We start from the raw sequence: 25,008 nt of genomic DNA, 5'->3' as shown, positions 1-25,008 counted from the left end.
GTTAAAGACTGTACATTTTATGCGTGGGTCTAAAAACTATCCTCCCGAGGACTCTGCTTCATTTAAACTGTCCCGTTGTTTTTTAAAACAGATGTGATAATGATCACAGCTGACTACTTTACCTGTATTCAGTGAGTTGTAGGATTGCTGACACAATATCAACTATAAACACATGACAAGACATCATTAAATGGCCAAGCGTAGATCCCGACTCGATGGTTCAAAGTGGGCTGTATTCCTCCTCCTGGTCAAAGTGAGTCTCCTTGTGTCCCGGCAGTGTGATGTGGATGGAGGGAGCATTTGAGGGAGATGTGGAAGGAAGGGACAGGCGGTGGAATGGGGATACAGGTGCAGGGTGGGTTGGGGGAAGGGGGAAAGAGTCAGAGTGCTTTAGAGGAAGAGAGTGGGAGTGGGTGAGCCTTGGAGAAGCTTGTGGTGATGCTGCAGAGGGGGGCTCGTAGTAAGGAGACAAGTGAGAGATCAGCGGGGCTGACAAGGTTGAGGGAAGGGTGACAGTTGGGTTTGGAGGAGTATAATAAGGAGCCGGCGGCAGGAGGCCCACAAAGTTAAAACTGCAGGGGTTGAGACCGGAGGTACGCCTGGGACCCACCATCAGGACAGTTTTGGTGTAGTTGTTCAGGGTGGACACACCGGCCGCCATGCAGGCGGTGAAGGCGACCCAGGCCACACTGACGGAGAGAGAGAGAGAGAGAGAGGGAGGGAGAATCAGAGAAGGGACAACAAACATTTTGTTTGTTTGTGAGCTCATATTTGATTTATTCAAAAGATGAAGGAAAATACAAGAGCTTTAGGACTATGACTTTATCTTTTATTTTAGCTTGGCAGCTCACCAGGCAGCACCAGGCCCTGCTTTTGTGACACTGTATAACACAAAGTCACTTTGTATGCAATGCTGATGCACAGGAGCCGGGCTTCATCTTGACTGTCCTGAGACAGCTTTTCGCTGCACCTTCTTGTAAAAAAAGCCATATTCATTCATCCATCCATCCACCCAGACATCTCTCTCCTGAGTAACACGCTCCAGCTTCTCCTGGAGGATCCAGAGGCGTAGAAGGGCCAGATGGGATATATAATTGGAATAATATATAATTGGAATATATATATAATATATAATAATAAAATCGGATGTGTTTGAAAAAAACTCAAAAAGGAAGGCAATCAGGAGGCTTCTTGATCAGATGTCCAAATCCCTACTCTTTTTTTGTCTCTGAGCGGCTCTACTCCCAGCTCCCTCTGGGCAATCAAGCTCCTCAACCTACAGTATCTCTAAGGCTGTTCGTACTCACAATCTCATACTTTTTGTCACTACCCAAAAACCTTGTAACCATAGGTGAGGGTTGAAACGAAGATGGATCAGTCAATTGAAAGCTCTGCTTTTCAGCTAAGCTCCCTCTTCACAACGACAGACCGAGGCAGTGCCCTACTCACTGTCAACAAAGCCCCAATCTGTCAGTCTGTTCATCTCCAACTTGCCATCATTTGTAAGCAAGGCAAAGGCAGAGACTCATCCTTGACCAAAAGGGAGCACACCATCTTTTTAAAGTTAAGAATAATATCCTTTTATTTGAAGCAGCATTCATCTTGTCTGCTTCACCCATAGCAACAAAATTCTCCCGTGCATGTTGAAGGTCAAGGCTTGAAGAAGCCAACACAACTAAATCATTCCCACTGCAGAAATGCATCCCCCATGTCTCAAAGCAGACACCATCTTCTTCCCTTCTACGACTTAAGCTACTGTCCATGAACACCACAAACAGGATCAATCACAAGTGGCAGCCCTGGCATCCAACACTCACCTTAAACAAGCACATTTTTAAAAACTTTTAATTAAAGGAGCAGTGTGGAAGTTCTTCTGTTCGTCAGATTCTGTCATTTCCAAGTGCGTTAGAATGGTATTCGCTAGATTATGTCATTTCCGATTGCGCTTTGAACGCAACACTCCATGGTAAATGGTAAATGGACTTGTACTTGTATAGCGCTTTTCTAGTCTAGCTGACCACTCAAAGCGCTTCACTACATGCCGCATTCACCCCACTCACACACATTCATACAGCACGTCTTAAGATTCATAACTATGTGCTTTTCTAATCATTCATACACACATTCATACATGCTTCGGAGAACCTAAGGTGGCCTGATGCTGCGTGCAGCACACACTACCCAACACATCTATCACTCAAATGTGTCACAATGTCTTCTCCATGGAGTGAAACCACCTTCTCAAGTTCTGAGGTTACTTTTAGAGATATAAATTATAAATAGATGTTCCATTTGGTTAGATATTCTGTGAAAAGATAACTTACAGTGAATGTCACTGTTAGTTGTTCTGCATTATATTAGTGTTTTGTGGACCCCAGATAGCTACCTGCATGGTAATAAAAGCTAATATTAGCTACGTAAGGCTAAAGGCTGTTTGTATTTAAGCCTAGTTTATCCTTCTCCGTCACGTCGACGGCGTAGACGAGACGCCGTCATTGAGCATTCGAAGTTCTGCGTCGAGGGCACGTGTTGCTCTGCATTTCTGTTTGTGTGGTTAAAACCGAATCATAGCTTTTTCTTCCGGTCATAGTTAACAACAGTAAGCAAAGGCAACCGAGGTGGAGCAGCTGTATTTGCAGTTGGAGCTCATCAACATTGAAGAACAAATGCTTATATTGCAAATGTTGAAGCGCTGGTGACAGAGAAGAGGAGGTGGTCTGTACGACCACTAAACCGGTCGAGGCTGGGAACTGTGTATTTCCAACACTGGTTCCCCCACTGAGGGGCCTGGATGAACAAATGCAATTTTGATACTTTCGAATGTCAACGGGCCGAACTGACGAGCTTCTTACAGCCATTAAGACCGGAAAAAGCAACTGCCGGAAATGACGTTCTGAGCGGACCAATCACAGCCCTTGCGGTTCACATCAACACGACGTGTAGTTAGAATTTTTTGGAGGTGCACGTCAGGAGGAGGCGTAGGGGTCCACGTTAACAGCGTAGCTACGAAATGACGGAGAAGCATAAACTACGCTTTAGTCCGATAGAGGTATAGCATTAAAAGGCAACATGGATCTGGCTGACATTATCTTCAAAGCCTCTTAGTATCATGTTACACTTTGATTGAAATCAGCTGATCTCCATAACAGGACGCCAAGTAATTTCTGTCCAGCTAACAAAGCTACTTAGTAGTTTTGGCGCATAAACGCACGTGAATCAATAGTTTTCAACAGGGACACGGAAAAAAACGTTACGTTTGTTTAATCAGATCAGCTGATCGTCTGCAAAGTAGCTGTTTCTGTTAATAAATCACCATAATTATTACACACTGCTCCTTTAAATCAGGTTGAAAATCAGGAATTTTTTTTCTTGGCAACATATCATTCTCATGTTTTCTCTTATAAAACGACATAGGGGTCTCTGTACCCAAAGGTACAGCTGCCAGGAGAGTACTCTGTAAAGCACAGAAATGGTCTTGGTAATATAATTAGGGTGAGTAACAAACCATAAGAACATCGCTGCTCTCTCCTCTGCCAGTGAAAGAACATTAGTAGAAGCAAAAAGGAGCTGGTTTCCTGTTAAGACAAGCCCACAGCAAAGCATTTGGTGGTGTGTGAGGAACATGGCATTTTCCAAATTTAATTTCTGGGCCTTACAGCAATGCTGTGTTGCAGGCTGGCTTCAAATTGAGGAGCGTTTGCACACAATTAACAGTCAGCGTGCCAACTTTCATGTTTCTAACTTGTCCCTGCTCAACCAACAAGTTCGGTTACAACACAATAAGAAATCTAAAACTAAACTAACATAAATTAAATAGGGTTCTAATTCTTCAGGGTTAAAACCCTAACAAGAGTATTAACAGCCCACTCCCCACAAGTGTCAATTCTGCATTTATCAATCTTAAAGGTGGGTTTTGTTGTGTTGGTGCAGGGAGCAGAGTTTTACCAAACAAAGCATGTGTTTCCATTCCTATTCAAGATCCATCCATCCATCCATCCATTTACTACCTTCTATACTGCTTAATCCAATTTCTTCTTTATCTGGCTTTAGGGGAGACGAGACTCTGCAGTGACTCATATCCCAACTCGTGGTACATAGTAGTATAACAGTGAAATTTGTTCCATCCCCCAAGGATCTGAGTTGCATAAGCAGTTTTTATACTACGCCATAGGTATTACTTTTTCTTATTCTGTTGATTTTGGAGTTGAAATGTTGATGTTTTCATAACTTTTTCTACAAAGAGCACATTTAAAGAAAGCAATCCCAATCTGCACCAAAAATGTCATGGTTTCCTACTCCTCCCATGCTTCGGCTCTTCACCGGGTTTCATGAAATTTGGCTTGGTAGCCAAGAACGCTGAGCAGGGCGATATGAAAAATCAGATATACACTGTAGCAATAATATCTGACCCATGTGTACACGAACAGCTCAAACTGTTAACTGTCAAACAGAGAAGGGAACAGCTGAGGTTCTCGCTGTGTCTGAATCCTTGTGGTTCAGAGGCATTTTAAACATTCTGAAACAATGGAGATCAAATGAACTCACTAGAAGGCCCAGGAGTAGCCATAGCTGTGAGGTTTAAAGTCCTCTGGTCCCATCGAGGCAGTTGTCTGAAACACCTGCATGAACATCATGTGACCCACCATCCCGAGCAGACCTGAGAAGGCACAGGGAGAAAGCAATTTAAATGAAACTGAAACTGATGAAACTAATCCTGCCGGTCTTATTAAACTTGTATCAAAGTCACTACAACGACTGTACCTCCCAAGACTGTGAAGATAGCAGCAAAAGCATTGAGCAGCTGGCCCCAGCGCACTATAGAGGGGAACCAGGCCCTGATGCACAGCTGCACAGACAGCAGCATGCAGCTGATTAGCAACAGACCAATATACCCAAGCTCCATCGACAGTGACAGCCACATCATTGCTATGGAGAGAGGAGCAGACGCATGATGATTAAACTGGATCCCAACCGATCGGGAAATACCCACAAAAATCAAGGTGAAATTTACCTTTTTCTGATCCTGGAGTCAAAGTGTAAAACCCTCGGCACCTTTCCTCTAAAAGCGGAAAGAAAAATCTAAATCAGAATTCAGAACGGCGTCTCTTTTCTCAGGATTAACTGAGACTAAATATTGTGTCATAAGACTGAGGTAACAGTTTGCAAAAAAAGTGCTTTCATTGCCAGAAGAAACCTGATGGGAGATAAGAGGATTTTTGTTTGTTTGCTCTAAGTCTGGGAGGATAACAGCTGTAGAAAAAATACTAGTTGTACCACACAATGTGACAATTTATTTATTTTTTTGTGTCTATTTTCCAATTTGAACCTGGCAGCATGATTTCTTATTTCAACAAAGCATTTACGCACGAACAAACCCACGCACACTCCAAACGAGAAAAGTAGTATCAATCTCTTTCTGCAGTCCCTTAAGCTTCTTTATGACTTGATTGCTAAACTGTTTACGTGTCAGCTCCAATAATCCGTATATATGGCTCTTAATTAACTGAAAGCTGAGACTTAAGGACACAGATGCAAATTGGAAGAGCAGCAGAAAATGAAGAAAACATTTCACCACCTGATCTTACATGAGCAGCATGAGCAGGAACATGCTGCTCTCAGCTTTGTAAATGCGTGTAGTTGTTTTCGGGACATATGCAGACTGGTCTTCTTTGGTTCCTGTTTTTGTTCCAATTGGATGTGTTTGCTTATTATTGGAAACATGAGGCTTTCACAACCACCCCACTAAAATACGTTATTCATTCATTCATATGCTTTGAGTTGTAGCATGAAATGGTATATCTTGTATGTAAATTAGCTACAATTTCAGCTCACAAAAAGCATACATTTGCCAATAGTGACAGCTGAGCCGAAATCTTATGATCACCCTTTTTAAATCTTTATAGCTAACTAATGTCCAGAATTTCATCATTAGCACTAGCATTGATAGCATTGATTTAACTCCGGATTAAGTTTTTATTTGGTCTCTGATACCTGACTCTAGCTGCTGAATGGTCCACAGTATTGACAGAATTCACCAGCTAATCAGTACTTTGAGTTTGAATTCATTTGAAATGAATCAATATATAGATATGTTAAATGTCAATGTACCAGAGTTCGCCAAAAGGCTTATTTTTATTGGCAGTCCCTGGTGCTCATCCAGTGATCAGTAGTGTCTGTCCTCTGTTTGCTCAAACTTGCAGTTAAGGTCTAAAGCAAAATTATTCGAGTCCCACATTACAGACTAAATTGTCAAAAGAATAAAAAAACAAAGTACAAAAAAATGGCATTGAAAAAAAAATAAGCAAAAATTTTAAAAAATGAGAAATATAAAGAGAAATAATTTCATAAACTAATATTATTTCTTTTAAAAGTAAGTGGTACAAAAAAAGAAAGAAAGAGCTGAAGCAACATGTTGCAACTAATTAGGTCAATTACCAACAGCTGAGTAACGTCACTGGATATAAAAAGAGCACCTTAGAGAGGCAGAGTCTCTCGGAAGTAAAGAGGAGGTTCAGCAGTCCGCAGATGACTGCATCGACAAATTTTGGAGCAATTCCAGAAAAATGTTCCTCAGTGTAAATTGTGAAGACGTTGAAATATTCCATGATCTACATGACATAGTGCCATCAAAAGATTCAGAGAATCTGGAGACTTCTCTGTGCACAAGCGACACAGTTGAAAATCCGACTACACAGCTTGTTATCAGCGCTCAGTTCAAAAGCATCACAGCTGGCGTGGGGGGTGCAATAGTTCCTATAGAAGCATCTACTTACATATCTGGAAAGGCACCATGAAAACTAAAAGGCATACGCTGGTTTTAGAGCAACATATGCTCCCATCATGGAGAGCGGCGTTTTCAGGACCGGCTTTGCATATTTCAGTAAGATGATGCTAAAACACATACTGCATCTATTACAACCGCATGACTTTGATGTAGAAGAGTCCATTTGCAGGACTGACCAATTAAAAACATTTGGTACATCATGAAACACAAAATTTGACAAAGAAGACCCTGGACTGCTGAGCAGCCAAAATCCAGACGAAAAAATGGGACATCATTCCTCTCCCAAAGGCTCAGCAACTGGTCTCCTCAGTTCTCAGATGTTTACTGACTGTAATCTAAAAACAGAGGATGCTACACAGTGGTAAAGCAACCCCCCCCCCCCATTCTATTTTCTCATTTGTTCTCTTACTCTTTTTCCTACGTGTTTTTTTCTTTTTTGGTTAAGTTTTATGTTCAGGCTATGGAACCTCGCCTTGTTTTACGAGGGCTCCACACGTGGGGCGCCTGCTTGGCCAGTTGAGCTGCCCCACACCTCCATTTATGCATTTTTTCCCTTCTCTTCACTACTGAATAGTTCAGACAAAGTGCTGTATCAGGTGCGTTTGTGTGGCTGTGTTCAGGATTAGTTCCTTCTTCTGCAACTAAAGCCTATATCAATTGGGTCAACAGTATTTCAACACCTTCATAATAACCTAAGTCTATACCAGCATTTGCATCACACTCAGCAGTTACAGTTACACACTTTTAATCACAAAATGCTTACTTAACCAACCACACTGGATTTTTTTTCACTCTCAGTTTATACAATCAGTTGCAAATCAGCTGCGATTGAGTCGGTGAAAGCCGAGTGAATCCTGTTAACCTTTCGCTCTCTGGAGTTTAATCCATAATTGAATCCTGCTGTTGAAGTCTAAATCTGTGCGAGCAGAACACACACTGATGGTAATCCTCTTTGGGCTGAGCACATAACCTCGCACACTCACAATCACACATATACGTGTGTAAATGAAGACAGTGGATAGCTTAGTTTACCCACTCCCTTCCTGTGGCCCATTTCATTTTGGCACTGGTTCCCCAGTCATGGTGTGTTTTATTACTCCCACAGCCCGATAAGCCCATAAAATCTCCTACAATGATACTGATTCAATTTTATAAGCATTGCTACATGTGTTTCTGACGATAATCATCAGATTTCTTTGTATAAAGCCAGTGTTTTCCCATTATTCATTTCCTGTACCTGTATAATCCCTCTCAGGGTCACTGGTGGCACGTCTGAGCTTTTCTGAGAAACTGAGCAACCTTGTCCTTCGACCCCTGGTTGGGATCGGCGTGGAGTTCTCTTTTCACCTCACTGGACAGTGATTTCTCTTGAGCAGACCTACTTCTGCTTATTTTCCTCCTCTCTTTCTCACCCCATTCGTCTGCGTAGATGTTCTCCTCGCAGATGAAGAACAGGCCAGTGTGAAAGGTGGGGAACACGAAGCGGTCATCCCCGGTCTCCCAGAAGAACTGGAGGTTGGAGGAGTTGGACAAGCCTGGAACGGGGATGCAGTTGCTGTGCTTGGTTGGCGTACAGAGCGGCTTGGGCACCTTCCGTTGACCCACGCACCAGAAGGAAGACACGAGGGCCACAGTGCTGAGGAGGAGAGACACGACTGTCTGGAAGAAGGAGAGGGATGGGGAACGCACCCTCTGCAGGAATGCCATCACGCAAGGCTTAAATGGGGGAATCGGGATGGAAATGCGGATTCTTAACGTCAATAAAGATATGGGCTTCTTCATTTAAATACAAAAGTGTAGGATAGAGGATGTCAATCTATCTGCGTGTCACTAAAAATACCAGCAGCAGGTTATTAGTTTCCAAGGCGCAGCAGCTTCGCACAAATGCCTCGTGATGAGTGAGGTGTTTGAAAAAGAAATTGAAGGAGAGCCGGCAGTTTATCATCATTAATAACATTTAAAGATCAAAAGACTGTGACAAAAACTCACACACCACTGGTAATTGGAGGCAAGACAGATAGCTAAAACCAGGGGAAAATAAGTGAAGATTCCTGTCACCATGGAGCCTCTCCAGGAGACCAACGCAATAAATCAGAGCACTTTATGTCAAGCAGTTAATTAAATTTGAACAATAGAGAGGGGGAAAAAATGAATACTTACTTTTTTTCAAGCCTCTCACTTTGTCCTCAACTCTTTTTTTAGAGTAAAGTGCAGAAGGTGACTGAAGAATCTCCCTCTGCCTCTCTCCGAGTCCGCTCCCCCTTTCACTTCCTTCTTCATCGGACAGTGAGAGTGATGGAGGATTTGGGCCGTCACACTGACCTCTGCGGGCAGTGTGACTGTCACTCTTTATGATCCGAGCCCATAATCAGGCACAACTGTGAGCATATCACACGCACTCGTGCACGTCCTCCGCTTTAATCCAGCCTTATAAATCCAAAACAGACAGCTCTGCTCCATCTGTTTTCATTCCTAGACTGATTTTGATGGATTTCATTTACCCTCCCCCGCCTCTTATCGGCCCCCTTCTTCAAATGATTTCGAGCCTGTAGAAGTGTGCATTGTCGTTAGATGCGACCTTGAAACAGTGAATGAAAACCACACACACATACGAAAACACGAACAATGTTGCTTTGCAATATTTTGACTCTGCAGTGCTCTTTAGAGCTCTTGGGTGGGTTATTAATAACCAGCATTCAATAACAATTTGCTTCTTAAACAATTGCCAGACAACAACAGCTGGTCACTTATAGAAAAAGGAGCTACATCTCAGACTCTACAGGCCTCAGTTAGCATGTTGAATGTTCATGACAGTACAGACAGCTTTGAAGGACAGTCCTCTCTAAAAGAACATGGCGGCATGGCTTAGGTGAGCAAAATGACCTCGACCTGACTGCAATGCTGTGGTGTGTGCCATGCATAAACAAATGTTTGCCAACTTCAATGAACTGAAGCAACATTGTAGAGACGAGCGGGCCACAATTCCCATTTGGACGGGTTGCAGGAGAAAGCCTCTTCTCTCTAAAAAGAACACGGCAGCACAGTTCAGCTTCACAAAGTTACATCTGAACAAGACCTCTGGAACAACGTCCTTTGGATGGACGAGACCCGGAGCTGTCAGGTCATAATGCACCCACACCTCATCCCAGCTGTCAAGCACGGCGGTGGAGGGCTGATGGTTTGGGAAAAAGATTAACTCGAGCTACTGAATTATGGGGTGTACTTACATTTTCCACACACTGCTTCTGCATACTGTCAAAGTTTCAGTTAGGTAAGTAATGACATAGCATAATGTCATGTGTTGTTGTTCATCTGAGCTTGTATTTACCTAATCTTAAGACCTGGTAATACATAAAACCTCAGGCTTGAAAGAGGATGTACTTTCTTTTACAACAGCTGTTACAACAGCACAGATCTGTAGTTAAAGAGTGCGGGTGTCTAAGCAGCAGTCTAAGCTGCGCGATACTTTTGTGAAGATAAATCATCGACACATCTCAAGAGTTTCTAGTGTCTAATCGAGTCCAACGTGGGGCGATGCTCCCCAATCAGACGGACCTTTGTTTGAATACGCAGGTGGACGAAAGCACAGAGGAAGGCAGCTGATGTGGCACAGAGAGACAATGGGAAAACTCTGTCAGAAGAAACTGGAGACAGTTGGATTCACCAGCACAACAAGAAGTTGCAAAAACTGTTTCAGAAATAACAAAGAGGGGCACACTTGAAGCATTTTTAAGTGTATTCATATTTCATATACATATTGACAGGTTTCTAATACAGCATGGTTTTGATAGTGTGACTGTCTTCTTTCAGCTTGACTTTTTTTTCTTTTTTTTTTTACAAGAATAACAATAAAAAATGATAAAGACAACACCATGTATGACTCACTTTGAAATCTGATGGCAATGCTTCTTTTGAATGGATTTTGCATCTCCCTATTAAATGCTGCTGTGTTGCTGTAGAATGAAACCATTCAAAAGTACTTGGTTAGGCTCGCTCCACGCTGGCCGGAACAGGCGGCCCAGTCGCGGGGAGGGGGGGTTTCGGACAACACCCCTCTCCGAAGCTCGGCTCCAAAAGTGTTCCATCGCTTTCTGAGGGACTGACGTACGTTAGTCAAATGTAAAATTGCATGAAGAAAGTATAATTTCACAGAGATGAAAGCGCCTCAGTGTCCCGTCCTTCATCTTTCTTCTCAGCATGGTTAAGGATGGCAAACACGCGTTTAGTCCATAGTGTTATCTCCGCCCACAAGTCTCTTTCTATTTGCACGTTTACGAACATTTTTGTATTTGAAAAATAAGACTGTCCATCTGATTTTTCATGAATACTATCTGTACCATAAAAACCCCAGCGATGAAAAATAAGAACACTTTTCAAAAGGACCAAAAATGGAATTAAAGACCCAGATATTGGCATTTTTTTCCTCACGCACACACTCATTTCTCACTCATACACGACTTTTTGAAAGGCAACAGATGTCCGTTCTCCAAGGCAATAATGTCTTTGTGGCAAACTCGACCCTGACATTCCAGACATCATCCCTCTGGCTCCTCCCTCTCCAGGAATGGGGGGTAAAAAACAAAGAAAAATATCAATTCCAACTCATGTGCTGACTGAATATAAAGTGAGATACATCCATTTCATTTTCATAAGTAAATACTGACGAGGATACAAAATAGTAATGAGGACTAAAATAATGAATGAGATCATCCTAATATCATAAGATAAAATACTACTCATGAGAGGATACAAAATACTCTCCTTTTCTTTTTGGGGGGGGGGGGTTAACACCCAACCTGCTCCCAATACACATCCTCAAAGCAAAGTAAAGAAAAAAAAAAAGATAGATGATGATAAACAAGAGCTGAACACTTTAAGGGTGTCTGGAAAATCAAAGTAAGCCTAGAGAGGAAGTTTGTTTCTTTTGTTCTTTACAGCAAAGTTCCTTTAATTCCTCCGTCGGTCCCGACGTCTCATTTCATCTCGCTTTTATCGTTGTGGATTTTCTTAAGTCTCTGTCTGGCAACTCCGTTCCTCTGTGTTGCATGTCCGCGGGTTTTTTTCTTCTTCTTCTTCTTCCACTTTGAAGTAAGAGCGATATTAAAAACGTTTTCTTTTCTCCATTGTCCTAAATGTAGATAATGTCGATTTCTGTCGAGAAATTGTACATTCCCTTTAGTTGTTCTCCGCAAAGTCCCGTCTCATTCTTCAACCGTCCAAGTTAACCTGAGCAAGGAGACACACACATAGACCTGAGCCCAAAGACTTTGAGATAAACTAAATGATTCCAAAGACTTCCATTGTTCTGTTAAGACGTACTTTAGGTTGGAATAATTACCAAGACAACGAAGGAAAGCAACATATCTTGACACTGTGAAGTCTAACCTCTCCAACATAAATCCTACATAAACAGACCTATACAACAAATCCTTTAATGTCTGTGTATCAGTTTCCATGGAAACAGGCTGGTTTGAAGGAGAGGGGGAGAAAAAGGTGAGAAAAGCAGGAGAGTGAGAGTGATGATTATCCTAAGGAGGAGTCCAAGAGCGAGCTAAACAAAAAGTAGCTCGTGCTGCGCGGGGTTCTATAGTTTTAAATGGTGAATTAGTCCTTTCTAGCACAGCAAAACCAAAGAATGCTATGAAAAACAGCAATGCTATGTTGATTTCTTGGTTTTGACTGGTCCTGCTGGGCGGTGAAGTGGAATCTTTACATTGAAGTGGGCCGCGAAACAACACAAGATTAAATGCTAACATCCAGTGAGGGAGGGACTGTTTTCCTGTCTACACGAAGCTCTCACTCTAATAAGTGTGAACCGTTAAACTCTCACTCTAATAAGTGTGAACCGTTAAACTCTCACTCTAATAAGTGTGAACCGTTAAACTCTCACTCTAATAAGTGTGAACCGTTAAACTCTCTTTTTTTTTTTTTGTTTTAATGAACTACAGCTAATATAATAAGATTCAAATGAAAGCTAACGATTCACATCCAAACACAAATGGGTAAAAACATGCAGATGAGTTTCGACTTACAGCTCCCAGACTCCTGTGTCTCCTCCTCCTCTCCGTCTCCCTCAGCCTCTCTCTGACTGCTCCAGGTACACTGACTTGGCTGGCCGTATGCTCTGGGTAAACTGAATTCCAAAGAGATGAGAGAAAAAACAACAACAACAGAGGTGATTCATTGATTCTGTTGCGGGGGGGGTGAAAGAAAAGACCGAAATAGTGAGATTTTCGTCCAAACGACAAATGAAGACCAACCTCTCTTTCTTTACCTTGTGCTTCGGACACCTCATGGAGAAGTTATCTTCGTTTAGTGAACAATCTGGCAAAGGGAAAAACAATATCAAACCTTGCTGGATGCTGTCACGGTGCTGTAAGAAACAATCAGCTTAAATCCTTTACGGAGCAGCTGTGTTTTAAACAGCCACTCACCGGCTTCAATAGCACATAGGTAGTGGTAGCGGAGTGTGCAGCCTTTACTGTAGCAGCCCAGGGTCGAGCCGACCATCTCACAGTATGAACAACTCTGAGAAGAAAAGACAATATGTTTCAAGACCATAACAGACAGCGCTGAAAAGTACAACTACTAAAGCTAGCAGTATTCAAGTCAGCTGTTTGGTGACATTATCACATGTACAACAACGCATGAGCCACTGAAACATGTTAAAGTCCATTAATCTGACCCATCCCTAAACAAAACAGGTCAAATAGATACAGATTACACTCACTGTTTCTCTGGCACCATCTAGTGCCTCCTGCAGGCCGTACAGTCTTCCATTGACAAGGTACACCCCACTGGTCCAGACTATACATCCTTCATGTACCCACAGTTCCTCTGGGTCCATGGGCATCTGAGGCAGCTGTGCGAGTTGGGCCAAGGGTCCCAGGGAGTCCAAGGCGGGGGGTGGCGGCTGAAAGGGCAGGGATGCCTTGCTGTTGGATGGTACCATTCTTGGGGAATCTTCACTGGACTTGTGTCGCCTTTTAAAGCGGGGGTGCGAGGTCAACTTTCTGTGTTGAGGTCGCTGTTGAGCTACATCCGTCGGCTGCTGCAGCTGTTTCAGAGCCGGCTGCTGGTCACTTTCGAGGTCTGGCTCTCTCTTAAGCTCAGGGATAGGTCGGATATCTGGATTCATGTCCCAGGTCAGGGATGTTTTAACTGTGGCAGAGGAGGAAGAGGATGAGGTGGGGTTACTTAGCTTGCCAGCCACATGTGTCATCATCTCCTTTGTTCCAGCTGGGGAAGCAGTTGTGACTGTAGTGGTGAGACATGTTGGGTCTGAATCTGGCTTGATGCCACAGTCACTCTCAGTTGAGGGCTTGGTGGGCTGAGCATGTTGTGTTTGTGTGTCTTGGATGGCACTCAAAGCATTTGAGTTTATGTCTGAATTTGGTCCAGTTTTGTTTGTGCCTGTGGCGGCCTGACACTGTCTGATCTGGGGCTGGTTCTTGGGAAGCTTTGCAGCATATTCAGCTGGATAGTATGGCCCATAGAGATCTCCAAGGTGCTTGTAATTTGCCCATTTCTGACACAGGCAACATAGCAGGCGGCCAGAGTGATTGGTCTCTGTAATCACGGGGCCTGAAACAATATAGCCAGACGAAGGAAGTGCTTTGCCTGACTGAAGTGTACTTTCCACCTCGTCTGTCTCCCTTTTCTCCAATTCTCTGTCTCGCCGAGATAACTGGGAAGAAAGAGCTGAGGTCAGGAGAGAATCAATTCCACTCCCGCCTGCTTTCCCTCCGACTGCACTGCGCTCTCCTTTCATCTTGTCCTCCTCAGCGTTTACAATTGTACACACCGCCCCAATCTCAGGTACTTTTTTCTCTACATGTATGTGAGGAATAAACGGGCCCTTTCTATTTGGATCCATGAAAACTCTATTTGTGCTGAGACTCCCTCCTGCCGCTGAAAGTGTTTCTAGGTCATCTTTGGCCATTGATGGTGTCGCCGCTACTGCCCCTCTCCTTCTCCTCCTCTGACGTCCCCTCGCCTCCAATGGCTCATCTTCATCTTTCACACCTCTGCGTCTGCGTCGCACAGGTTTCACCTCGATCTCTGGCTGAGTGTCCTCACTCTCGACGTCAGCTTTCACAACCTGGGTCAGAATGGGCGGGGCTAGCAGGGGAGTGTCTTTATTTTCTGACAGAGGGGGTGCGGTGGGGGTTGATGTGCTGCTGGTAGTCTCCACTGTTAAAGGGGGTGTAACAGCTGCTGGAGAGGGAATGGGTGGGGCTGGAGGAGCACTTGGTGTTGTGTTCTGTGTCTGGACCTGAGGCTGGGCCTGCGTTGGGACTTGGTTCTGAGCCCGTTTTTGCTTATTCACACTCCCTACAGGCCTGCCCTTTTTCTTGCCGGACGGGAAATAGCCTTTAGGCACAACACTCTCTAGTGGCTTTGAATCTTGTGGCGACAGACTGGACCTTCCTGAAGACATCTGATGTTGTCTGTTCAGCATGTGTCCTTGGTGGGGCGGGGGAGTCCCGTAGTAGTCACTGCCAGGGTAGTCATCAAATCCCATGCCCGATTCTTGAAGTTTCTGTCGTAGAAGGTTGGCAGCAGACTGCTCTCCCCTTCGTGTCTCAAGCTGCTGGTAAGTGTTTGTGAAATGTTGAATATCTGACAGGGCAGATGAAGACGGAGGTGGGGAGCCCTGCACAGGACGGGGAAGAGGCGGAGGAGGAGGTAAAGGCCCGAGTAAAGCAAAGTCTTCCTTGTCCCCGGATGTGGAACCCACAGCAGCCCCTAACCCAAAGTCAAAATCCTGTTTGATGGCTTGAGACGTCTGATGGGGATCACACGAGTAGACAGGCGTTGGTAAAGGCCCAGTTTCATCAACTCCTCTGAAGGGAAGCATGCTTTTTAAGTGACTTTCATCCATGTAACTATCATCCCCTCCTGCACCCCTGGGGAAATGTGCTAAGTCTTGGTCCTGTGACTCATTAAATGTTGGTATTTCTGAGTGTGAGAAGCCTGGGTAATGGTTTGACTCGTCATCAACATGGCCTGTTGGCTTTTTAATATTAGGGGTGATTTTCTGCACTATTGCCTCTAGTTTCAAACCTCGTCCTTTTCTGGCAGGCAAGATCTTGGTGTTACCACTTGATGGAGACAGAGTTTGTGAAAAGGTGTTCTCTCCTGGCAGAGGGGAGGTGAGTCTGGGACATGGCAAGTCTGAACTGGATGAGTCATCTTCATTGTGATGGCTGGACTCTGACTGAGCCCCAGGGGAGTGATGCGAATTTGTGGCAACTCTCTGCTGAGACGCATCCTGGAGTTGTCTTTTGGCGGGAATAGGAGAGATAAAAGAGCGAACTCTTCTTCTTAATATTAGCGGATTTGTGTCCCCAGAACCCGCAGCTTTAGCCTGACGCTGCCCCGGTGGCTGAGTGGAGTTCACATCAGCAGGAGGCTTAGTGGAGCTGGGTGGGAGAGGCGGGCAGGGGTGCTTGGCCTCCTCTGTGGCTCCTCTGCAGGCCTCAGGCTCGGCAATGTTTTGACTAAGAGACATTTGTGGAGGAACAGGGCCATGTGAAATGACAGGAGCGGGAGATGGAAGAGGGGGAGGTGGAGGAGGAGGCTGTGCTCTATAGTAGGCGTCTCCTTCTATCATGCGAGCGCACTCTCTTCCAGAGTGTGCCGATTCCCACATTTTCATTTCATAGTAAGCACTTTGATGATGGAGTGACGTTTTGCCTATGTGTTGCTCACTGGGCACGTCACCTTGGGAAATTGCTCGCTGCCTCTGCTCTGATTGGCTGACCTTGTGTCTTCCAGGAGAAGAGCCAGGCTGCATCATCATCTCCTTAGAAGGCCTGCTCATTGCTTTCACCCAGTCGCTCATGTCGTGGGGGTGAAGAGGGGGGCCACGGGGGTGCGGATACATTTGAAGCTTATTTGTGGTTTGAGACTGTGGTGGTAGATGGTGGTATGGATGGTGAGAGGGAAAATGTGGATTACTCCGTGACATCATGTTGCTTTCCCTTGTATCTCCATATCGAAAAGCAGGGAATGAGCTGCCACCCCCGGCTGACAGATCAACACCATGAAGATATGACTGATGCCTTGACGGTGAAGACAAAGGATTAGTGCTCAAAGGATGAGAAGTCATGGGGGTAATATCAAGACTACCTCGCCTGTAGGGGTCAGCGCTCATTCCAACTGAATGAACAGACTTGGAATGATACTCCAGGTCTGCTTCATTAACCCCACCACTTCCACGATGCTCAGGTTGTAAATTTGTCCCAGCCTCTTTCGATGGCGTTTCCATTTTCACCACTTGTTTCTCTCCCGTATCCTTTTTACTGGAGTCGCTGGCTGCTGCTGGAGAGGAGAATGGCTGCTGAATCACAGAAGCTCCGCTCGGACATTTCTCCCGCTCCCTCTCTCTGTCTCTCTCCCTGTCCCTCTCTGGCGTGCTGCGTCGGTTTGGCGACACATCACAGATGACAGAGCGTCGCTCTGATGGGGCTAATATGGAGCCTGATGATTTCTGAGACTCTGTTTGACCAGTGGTGCCAGTCAGCGGTTCTGGCTCCTGCAAAAGGAGCTCCTGCACTGCAGAGGAAGGGTTGGACGCATTAGTTGAGGCTTTTTTCTGTGGCAGGGAATAGTCAGCTAAGTTTATATGTTTTGGTGGGGGTTCCTGAGACTCTGTAGCCTGTGATAAATGGCTCTGGGACACACCCACTTCAGTTTTTTCAGTATTGTGGAGAATCTTAGCATTGGACAACTCTGACTTCACAGTGGACTGGGGATCTGTTTTGAAATCAGGCTCACTTCCATGTCTCTTATTTTGGGGTTTTCCAGAACTACCCATTTGAGCAGAATGAGCCAAAACCTCAGGTACTCCACTTTGAATCCTTGCGCCTTCAGTCATGCCAAATGCGTGTCTGGTTGGAAACTGCTGTTGAACTTGATGATGTGCAGGATATGCCTGTTCTGGTCTACCATAGCGTCTATCTAAATTGTAACCTTGAAGAACCTCTTGCAAAAGGCTTGGGAATTGCTGCATCTGTGAATTCTCCTCCTGACCTTTAGATCCCTCTCCTTGGCCTCTCTTCGGCAAAGTTTCAGCTACAGAACCTCCAGCATCTTTTGGATGCACGGGAACATATCCAGTTTGTGACTGTTGGTAGCTTAAGAATCTGGGATTAGATTCCGTTACACCCAGTGGGCCAGCCCTCACTCTGTTCTTCATGGACAAATCTGAGCCATATGTTGATTCTGGACTGCTATATTTATGTGAAGCAGTCTGTGGAGGATTGTGAGACCTTCCAGAGTTTGATTTCTGGTGTTGGGAGGAATACAGACTCAGATCTACACCTTCCTCACCATTATGACTGCTCGACTCCCTAAAGTAAGAGTGTGACTGCTTCTCTTCCACACAGTTGTCTTGGGAATGCTTACTTTTTTCAGCCTGAGTTCCTTCGGATCGAGCTGAAACAATCACACCAACATTGCTGGCATTCTGCTGTTCTTCTGATGTATGCTTGTCTTCTTTCTTATAATTGTGCGATTTGGTTTCGGAGAGCAATCTATTTTCCTTGTCCTGGCCATTCTGTGGATCGACTTCTCCATCTTGTTGTATTGGGCTACTGGCCTTCTGTGTTTTCTCAGCTGCAGCTTCGCTTTCATTTTTTATTTCTGTTGCCTTTCTCTCCCCACCTGTGTCATCATTAGAAGTCAAACCAGTTTCTGGGGCACAGTTTGGTTGGGGAGGGGCAATACTGGAAGAGGTGAATGATGGGGACGAGGAAACTGGAGGTGTCGAATGTATCGTTGGACCTGTCTCCGATGACTGATATCCAAAGGACGGAGACGACGATGACGAAGGAATGTGAACTTCTTTTACTTTTGTTTCTGTGGCAACTGCGTCTTTGGATGGAGAATCGGAGGCAACTGTTTTAACACTGGATGCTTGTTCACTCTGTGTTTGGGTTTGATTATAGCCAGTTGCTTCAGACTCGCTGCTCGCACCACTCATCTGCCTCACCCTCCCATGTTCCCCTTCAGAAAACTGCTCCTCTCTGTCAACTTTGGTCCCCGATAGGCCCCCAGCTGACATCAAAGACAAGTCTTCATCAGCACCAGCATCTAGACTGGCACCATCACCAACCCCCACTGCACCTCCATCTTTGACAGTGCTAGTGCTTGAGGCTGCACTTGCATTTCGGCTCCTTGTTTGCGACGGCGGCACGCTGTGTGTTGCCTGTTGCATCTGCCCGCCATCTTTCCTCTTCTGTGAGAGCACTGTGTCAGTGAGGAGCATGTGCTGAACTGTGTTTGGTAGATTGGCTACTTGTGAGCTCAAGGCATTAAGACTATTCAGGCCGGCATCCTGCATTTTGTCAAGTGAAGAAGCTGAATAAACAGACAAGCCTTCTTCTCTGGATCCAATTCCAGCGCCTTGACCCACTTTGTTGCGGCCTGATGGAGGAAGACTGCTCCCTCCAACTGCACTCATGTTGTGAGCTTTATGACTACCACTGCTACCACAACTACTGATGCTGCTATTTGAGTTGGGTGTGGGACTTAACTGAGGCATAGTCTGCAGTAATCTACCATGACCATGGCTGCTACGGGGATTTGATGTGGGAGGATGCGAATGACCATGACTTGAAGGGTTTCCATGTGCCTCTGAGACACCCATCAAAGGGGAAGGCGAGGAGCTACAGCTGGGGGAATGCACTGCTGAGGCAGCAGGGGAGGGGTTCGATATTGGACTAAAGTTTTGGTTCATTTGAGTCTGCTGCGCATTAGGATGCATCGGAGATTTGGCTATTTCTTGAGATGCTGGTTGAGGTATACTGGGAGTGGAGGCTTGATGATGTTTAGCATAAACAGAGCCTGGAGATGGACCCTGGTGCTGCATCTTCAGAGAACTGTCATATCCTACACCTAAACTATGCTGTGAGTTGCGGTGCTGTAGTGTTGCCTGTTTGTGAAGTGAGTGCGACTGTGGGGAATATCCATGATAATTTGCAGCATGGTAACTCTGTTGAACATTCTCCATTGGCCCCACACTGTTAGCAGCAACTGAACTAGAGATTGAATTTGAACTGGAGTTGACACTGGGAGAACTGTTGACTTTGGGATCAAAGCCAGTGTTAGCAGCTCCATCGAGATATCTCTGTGGAGGGGGGCTATACATTCCTGATGACCCTGTGGATGCTCCACCCTGTGGAGAGTAATGTGGGTACTGTGGGGTCATTCTATGCCCAGAGTGTGTGTAGCTCCTATGCTGCTGCCCATGGTGGACGACCGGGAAGGTCTGCCCGTGCTGGCGGTGTTGCATCTGAGAACCCGGAACTGACTGCATTGCAGGGTTCTGATTCATACTGTACTGATGAGAAGGAGAGAAGGCTCCAGCACCCACACCTGAACCAGCACCAGAGCCATAGTCTACTGGATATGGTGACATCAGGCCAGAGGACGGTGCAGAGCTAGATCCAGGATGCCGGTACTGGTGAGGTATATGTCCATCAATACTGGGGTATCCAAACCCTCCCCCATAACCCATGCCTCCCCTTCTATGCCTGTCTTTTCCACCCATTGAAAAATAATAATCCATAGCATCCTTCCTGTAGGGGTTGTTACTGTTGCCACTGTGAATGGTACCCTGTGTTGGTGGTGGCTCCACAGCTCCTCTGTTTCTCGCACTGTAAGCAAGCATGTGGCTGGCCTGACTTGGGAGGTGATGCCCTCTGTGCAGGCTCTGCTGTTGCATCCCTGCGTAGTCATCTGTCATCCTTGGGGAGATCTGGGGCTCTGCTGGCTGAGGGGGATATGTAGGTCCGCCCACACCCCTCCCACTGAACCCAGGGGGGATGGAGGGAGGGGCTGGACTGTTAGAGAAATTCTGCATCGTTTATCCAAGTTTGGATTTTTTTTTTTATCTAAAAAAAAAAAACGGAAATATCTGTCAGTGTCTATTCCAGGAATGATTCAGTTAAAAAACTGGAAGGCTTATGGCAGTAACCATAAAGAGAGTCAACACCCTGGTAGTAAAACAGGGAAATGCTTCTGAAATCCACTAAAGAGCTGAAGCAAAGGAATATATGTTTATATCGCAGATGTTCTAACCACTTTCCATAGCATAACGGGAGGGTAAGGAGGTTGAACTTGTGATAGTTTTACCAATAACGAATAAGGCCCAAAATCTTAAAAATCTGACATATTCAACGTGTTTGGAGGTTGTTTCCACTTCAAAAACCTTTCTCTCAAAGCTGGGTCTTCAAAAGCACATTGTTTTAAAAGAGATATGTCGAGAAGAAGATTTCTACTTCATGAGGAATGAGCAGTCATTCCCACGAAGCTGATCGGCACTGAGAAGGCGATGAAATCACGGACGACTGCCACATCACCATGTGAGATTTTCAACCTTAAATGTCTTTACACGGATGCGCTCCACTATAACAACAGCTCAAGCAAGCGGTACTATTATAGGATTAATTGATCCAACTGCAGAAAAGAAAAAACTAAACAAAAAAAAAAAAAAAAGGAGGGAAAAAAATCTCAAAAAAACACCATTGAGATTGTTTGGTGTGACAGCAATTCCTTCAGTTCGTCAACGTGTGCAAGTTTCCCCGGACCTGACTCACACCTGTGTGAGACAAGAACTCCAGTAAGAAAAACAGGAGGTTTGAATGCAGAGCCTCACTAAACGCTCCCGGAGGCAAACACTCCATGGATCTTCTCATCCGCTCTTGGATGCAGAGGGAAAAGCTCTTTCTTTCCAGATGCACACATTCATTTGGCCTGTAGAAGAATTTGGTCCCTACTTAGTAACGTCTCCCTTCACGGTGCTCTGCTTCCTCACGGTGCCCTCTTGTGTCCTCAGCATTTAGTCGTCTTACCTTTGATGTTTTCTGTCAACCATCATTTAATTCTAGACAGTTCCATGGCAACAATTTTCCAGAATAAGGGTAATCCATTTATTCCACTTCAGATTCCATCAATTCAAGCTCCTGTGTTCTGTCTCTTGGGTATATCCACGCATATTATTGTCCATGAGTTACTGACCAGAAATCTTCACAACTGTGGAAATACAAAAAAGACAAATAGTTAGCACAGCCTTAATTTACTGAACACATCTTGTTTTACAGCTCTACTGTTGTACGCACAGACTTGAAATGTACATTTCAGACAAGTGGCTTTCTTCTTTTTTTTTTTTTTAAATGATGTTAGTCAGATTATCTCATTATTATTCAATTAAACTGTAACAATTTGCTAATGCAGACACAAACAGAATTAATGACACTGATGTTTAGTGTTTGTTTGAACTCAGTTTTACTTCATTTCTAATTTGCTGAGGCTTTGCTCATTTAAAACGATGAGCTGGTGCAGAATCAGATGAATCAAATCACATCAGCAATTCTCACACAATGTATTCATCAAAACAGTCATATAATGTGAGCAATAACTCATGCTACTTGCAACCTCTTCAATCAAAGGCTGCCTCTAGCCTTGCTTGCTCTAATATTAGTATAGCCTTGCATCAGGGCTTGTATTTTATAATGCAGCCTGCACCCTTGTTTAACAATGTGTGCTCCAGCCGCCTCCTTTGGCTTCCAACAAATAGCATCGCTGGAAAGAAAAGTGGGCAAAGGCTGCTAAGGCAACCAAGTAACACAGACAAGGTCACAAACGCTTACTCATATGTAAACAAACATCCTTTGCAGAGAATAATATCCCACCATCAACAGTGAGACCCCAAAAAAGGATCAAATGTAGTGTTTTTACTTATTTTCTTGTTGGATTTAACCATTACAGGAGATGGCAAAAGGGATGATGCCACCTTTATGGGTCAGTACCTGTCCTTACCATTTGTGACACAAGCCTTCCATTGTCTGTTTTAAGTATGTCGCAATATTGTTAATAACCCCAAAACAACTGTGGGTGGCTTTTCTTTTTAGAGGCCACCACTGACAAGTAATCAGTCGGGGAAAGTGGTAAGTTGATTGGGGGCATGGCCAGAGTGGCTACACAATAAAACTGATCATAGCTAATCAATCAAACTGAGTCACACGGACTAGATCGTCAAACAGCTCTGCTCTCAAGCGTTTGATTCCAGAGTCACTTCAGTCGTTCCATTAGCCTATTTCTAGATTACTTATTAATCACAGCATCCCACTGTGCACGACCAAACGGCAGCACCGACAGCACACGAACAGTGCACCAATAATAAAAACCTGGCTTAGTGCAGTCTGTCAGTAAGTCAATCAACTGCAATGCTGCCTAATTGGTAAAAATGTACGCAGTGCTTTTGGAGAGAACGACCAAACGTTGGCTTTGTCATATTTATTTGGTTTGACATGTTGCCATCAACATAACATTGGTATTTGTACTACAGAAGTAGACTACATTAGCCAATAGCAAGGTATACGCATTACAATTAGCTTTGTAGAGCTGCCTCTTTTAGCTTTGTGGGGTTAGCGTTAGCTAAAATACCTCAAATACTGCAAATTAAATATGTGAGCTAGCCGCATAAGCTGGGAGCTAGCTAAGCTAGAACCACTCGTTAGCATCTTCCCAAGTTTGGTTATTTCTACTTGTTACATTATTACAAGCACATTATATACAAACCGATAGTTATAACAGGCTAAAGGCACAGGGAGCCAAGCAGCGTTTAGCTACTAAAGAGACGTGATTAGGTGCAGATGTTACCTCTCAGAAATTCACTGGAGCTCAGAGTAAATGGGTTAGCTAGCATAAATAACGTATTCTATCAAGAGACCTGGCGTGAGTGCTGCATTACAAAATTGCCGTCACGCAGCCAGACATTTTCCTTGTATAAACAACGCTAACATTTGCCAGGGAGAGCCAAGTCAGAGGGAGAGACAGGCTAGCTAACACACTCTATATGCATACCTGAAAACGTAGCAATACAAGGCCCCTCGAAGAGTGAAAGGCTGTTTTGTGACAATCCCGCTGCTGTGGCAGGAAACCCCAGTCTCGAGTCGACTGCTCCGCCGCTTTTCCCTCAGCCCTTTGAGTCCAGACAACCCCGACCAGCGGCGGCGGAGTCGGGGGGCCCGTCACGACACTCAGATCCCGGGCCTTTCCTCCGATTTCCCCTTTTTTCTTTTGTCCTCACCTCCAAAAATGATGAGAGCAGAGCACAATCGGGGTGCCTGTGGGTCCCGTAACCAGCGAGGTCCATACACCCCCGCCCCCTCCCCTCTTGTTCCCTCGCCTCTCTCCCTCTTTCACACACGGCTGAGGTGATTCCACCTATCTCAAACTAAAATTAAACCCGTTGCCTTTTCTCAAGCCTCCATTACGGCACGAAGATTTCAGACGTCAGTTTCCGTCACTAAATTGCATTTCCATGCCTCCATCAGTAGCTCGAGCTGTTCGTTTTCCTGTTGGACTACTGTTTTTTTTCTTGCAACAGAAAGACCGCCTTGAAAATGCATACACACTCATATTCCAGCACCCCCTCCCTCATCTCTCTCCATCACATCCCTCCACCACCCCACCCTCTCTGAAAAGCCTTTGCTTTTTCATTGATTATCGCCTATTTCTGCCACAAAACCTAAGATTCTGCCAAAATTACACATGCATTCTTTTGCATTGGTATCTTGCTACTGCTCCTTTGTTCTTATTTCATGTCAAGTGAAAGTGAATTAGCCTAATGAAGGCACCAGGGTACAAAGGCAATATGGAGAGGAGGCAGGACTGAAAGAAATGGATGGCTGTGTCTGTAATGAACTGGGCAACAGATAAAAGACAATTTGTGAGAAAATGCGCGTGCCTACATTAGAGAAAGATTGCAGTGCAGTGGGTGAAGCCTGTTAAGTTTGCAGAATGCTGAAATACTGACTTACTGAGCACAGTGGCACTACATTTTTTACATAAAGAAAAAAATAAATGAAGTCACTGCCTCAATTCCAAGCTGTCGATCAGCGCCCGACACGACTCTCTCAGAACATCATCACTTCCACGGCAACAATAGAGGGGCTGCAAACAGAATCCTTTCCCATTAAATTTATTGTGCTGCCTGTGCCTCGGCTTATCTGCTCTCACACAGGGCCGGCGAGCGCAGCACAGAGCCACTCACGCTCTCCAGCCATCGTAATGATGTGCCCTATGCCCTCCGTCCACGGTGCTGCACTTTTAATATACTGCAGTGTGTCATACATGCCGTCTCGCTCACGTACACGCTCCCCCTCATCACAACATGCATACACAGAACCCATGCAAGGACAAAGACAGAC

The 25,008-nt window shown here is 44.8% G+C and overlaps 2 protein-coding genes across 3 annotated transcripts; both read right to left on the bottom strand.

Moving 5' to 3' along the window:
* Positions 1–220: 220 nt before the first annotated feature.
* On the bottom strand, positions 221–8,491 carry LOC140273931 (germ cell-specific gene 1-like protein). The gene is made up of 4 exons (XM_072369591.1): positions 8,212–8,491; positions 5,012–5,068; positions 4,546–4,657; positions 221–689 (listed from the first exon to the last, which is right to left on the bottom strand). Exons 1-4 carry the CDS (start codon positions 8,489–8,491, stop codon positions 221–223), a joined length of 918 nt encoding a protein of 305 aa, XP_072225692.1.
* A 2,687-nt stretch (positions 8,492–11,178) lies between these two features.
* Positions 11,179–24,205, bottom strand: tcf20 (transcription factor 20). Of its 2 annotated transcripts, none has more exons than XM_072369259.1 (6): positions 23,660–24,205; positions 13,515–21,826; positions 13,219–13,312; positions 13,045–13,108; positions 12,817–12,917; positions 11,179–12,010 (listed from the first exon to the last, which is right to left on the bottom strand). In XM_072369259.1, exons 2-6 carry the CDS (start codon positions 20,652–20,654, stop codon positions 12,006–12,008), a joined length of 7,404 nt encoding a protein of 2,467 aa, XP_072225360.1. In that variant the 5' UTR covers positions 20,655–21,826; positions 23,660–24,205; the 3' UTR covers positions 11,179–12,005. The 2 variants fall into 2 exon arrangements, with proteins under 2 accessions (XP_072225360.1, XP_072225361.1); XM_072369260.1 differs by having other exon boundaries at positions 13,059–13,108.
* Positions 24,206–25,008: the final 803 nt, after the last annotated feature.

This window comes from Leuresthes tenuis, unplaced genomic scaffold (assembly GCF_036924035.1).
Source record: "Leuresthes tenuis unplaced genomic scaffold, fLeuTen1.0.hap1 SCAF_17, whole genome shotgun sequence".
In the NCBI taxonomy this organism is placed as follows: domain Eukaryota; kingdom Metazoa; phylum Chordata; class Actinopteri; order Atheriniformes; family Atherinopsidae; genus Leuresthes; species Leuresthes tenuis.
This window is presented reverse-complemented; position numbering and strand designations above follow the sequence as displayed.

What these genes read in the sequence shown, in the direction of transcription:
- tcf20 (XM_072369259.1), bottom strand. Translation starts at nt 20,654, where the DNA reads ATGCAGAATTTCTCTAACAGTCCAGCCCCTCCCTCCATCCCCCCTGGG. An exon ending in CCTATGTGCTATTGAAGCCG is followed by an intron (nt 13,109 to 13,218) that starts GTGAGTGGCTGT and finishes TCCCTTTGCCAG; the next exon opens with ATTGTTCACTAAACGAAGAT. An exon ending in CACAAGGTAAAGAAAGAGAG is followed by an intron (nt 12,918 to 13,044) that starts GTTGGTCTTCAT and finishes TTTGGAATTCAG; the next exon opens with TTTACCCAGAGCATACGGCC.
- LOC140273931 (XM_072369591.1), bottom strand. Translation starts at nt 8,491, where the DNA reads ATGGCATTCCTGCAGAGGGTGCGTTCCCCATCCCTCTCCTTCTTCCAG. An exon ending in CATCTGCGAGGAGAACATCT is followed by an intron (nt 5,069 to 8,211) that starts ACGCAGACGAAT and finishes GATTTTTCTTTC; the next exon opens with CGCTTTTAGAGGAAAGGTGC. An exon ending in GGCTACTCCTGGGCCTTCTA is followed by an intron (nt 690 to 4,545) that starts GTGAGTTCATTT and finishes TCTCTCCGTCAG; the next exon opens with TGTGGCCTGGGTCGCCTTCA.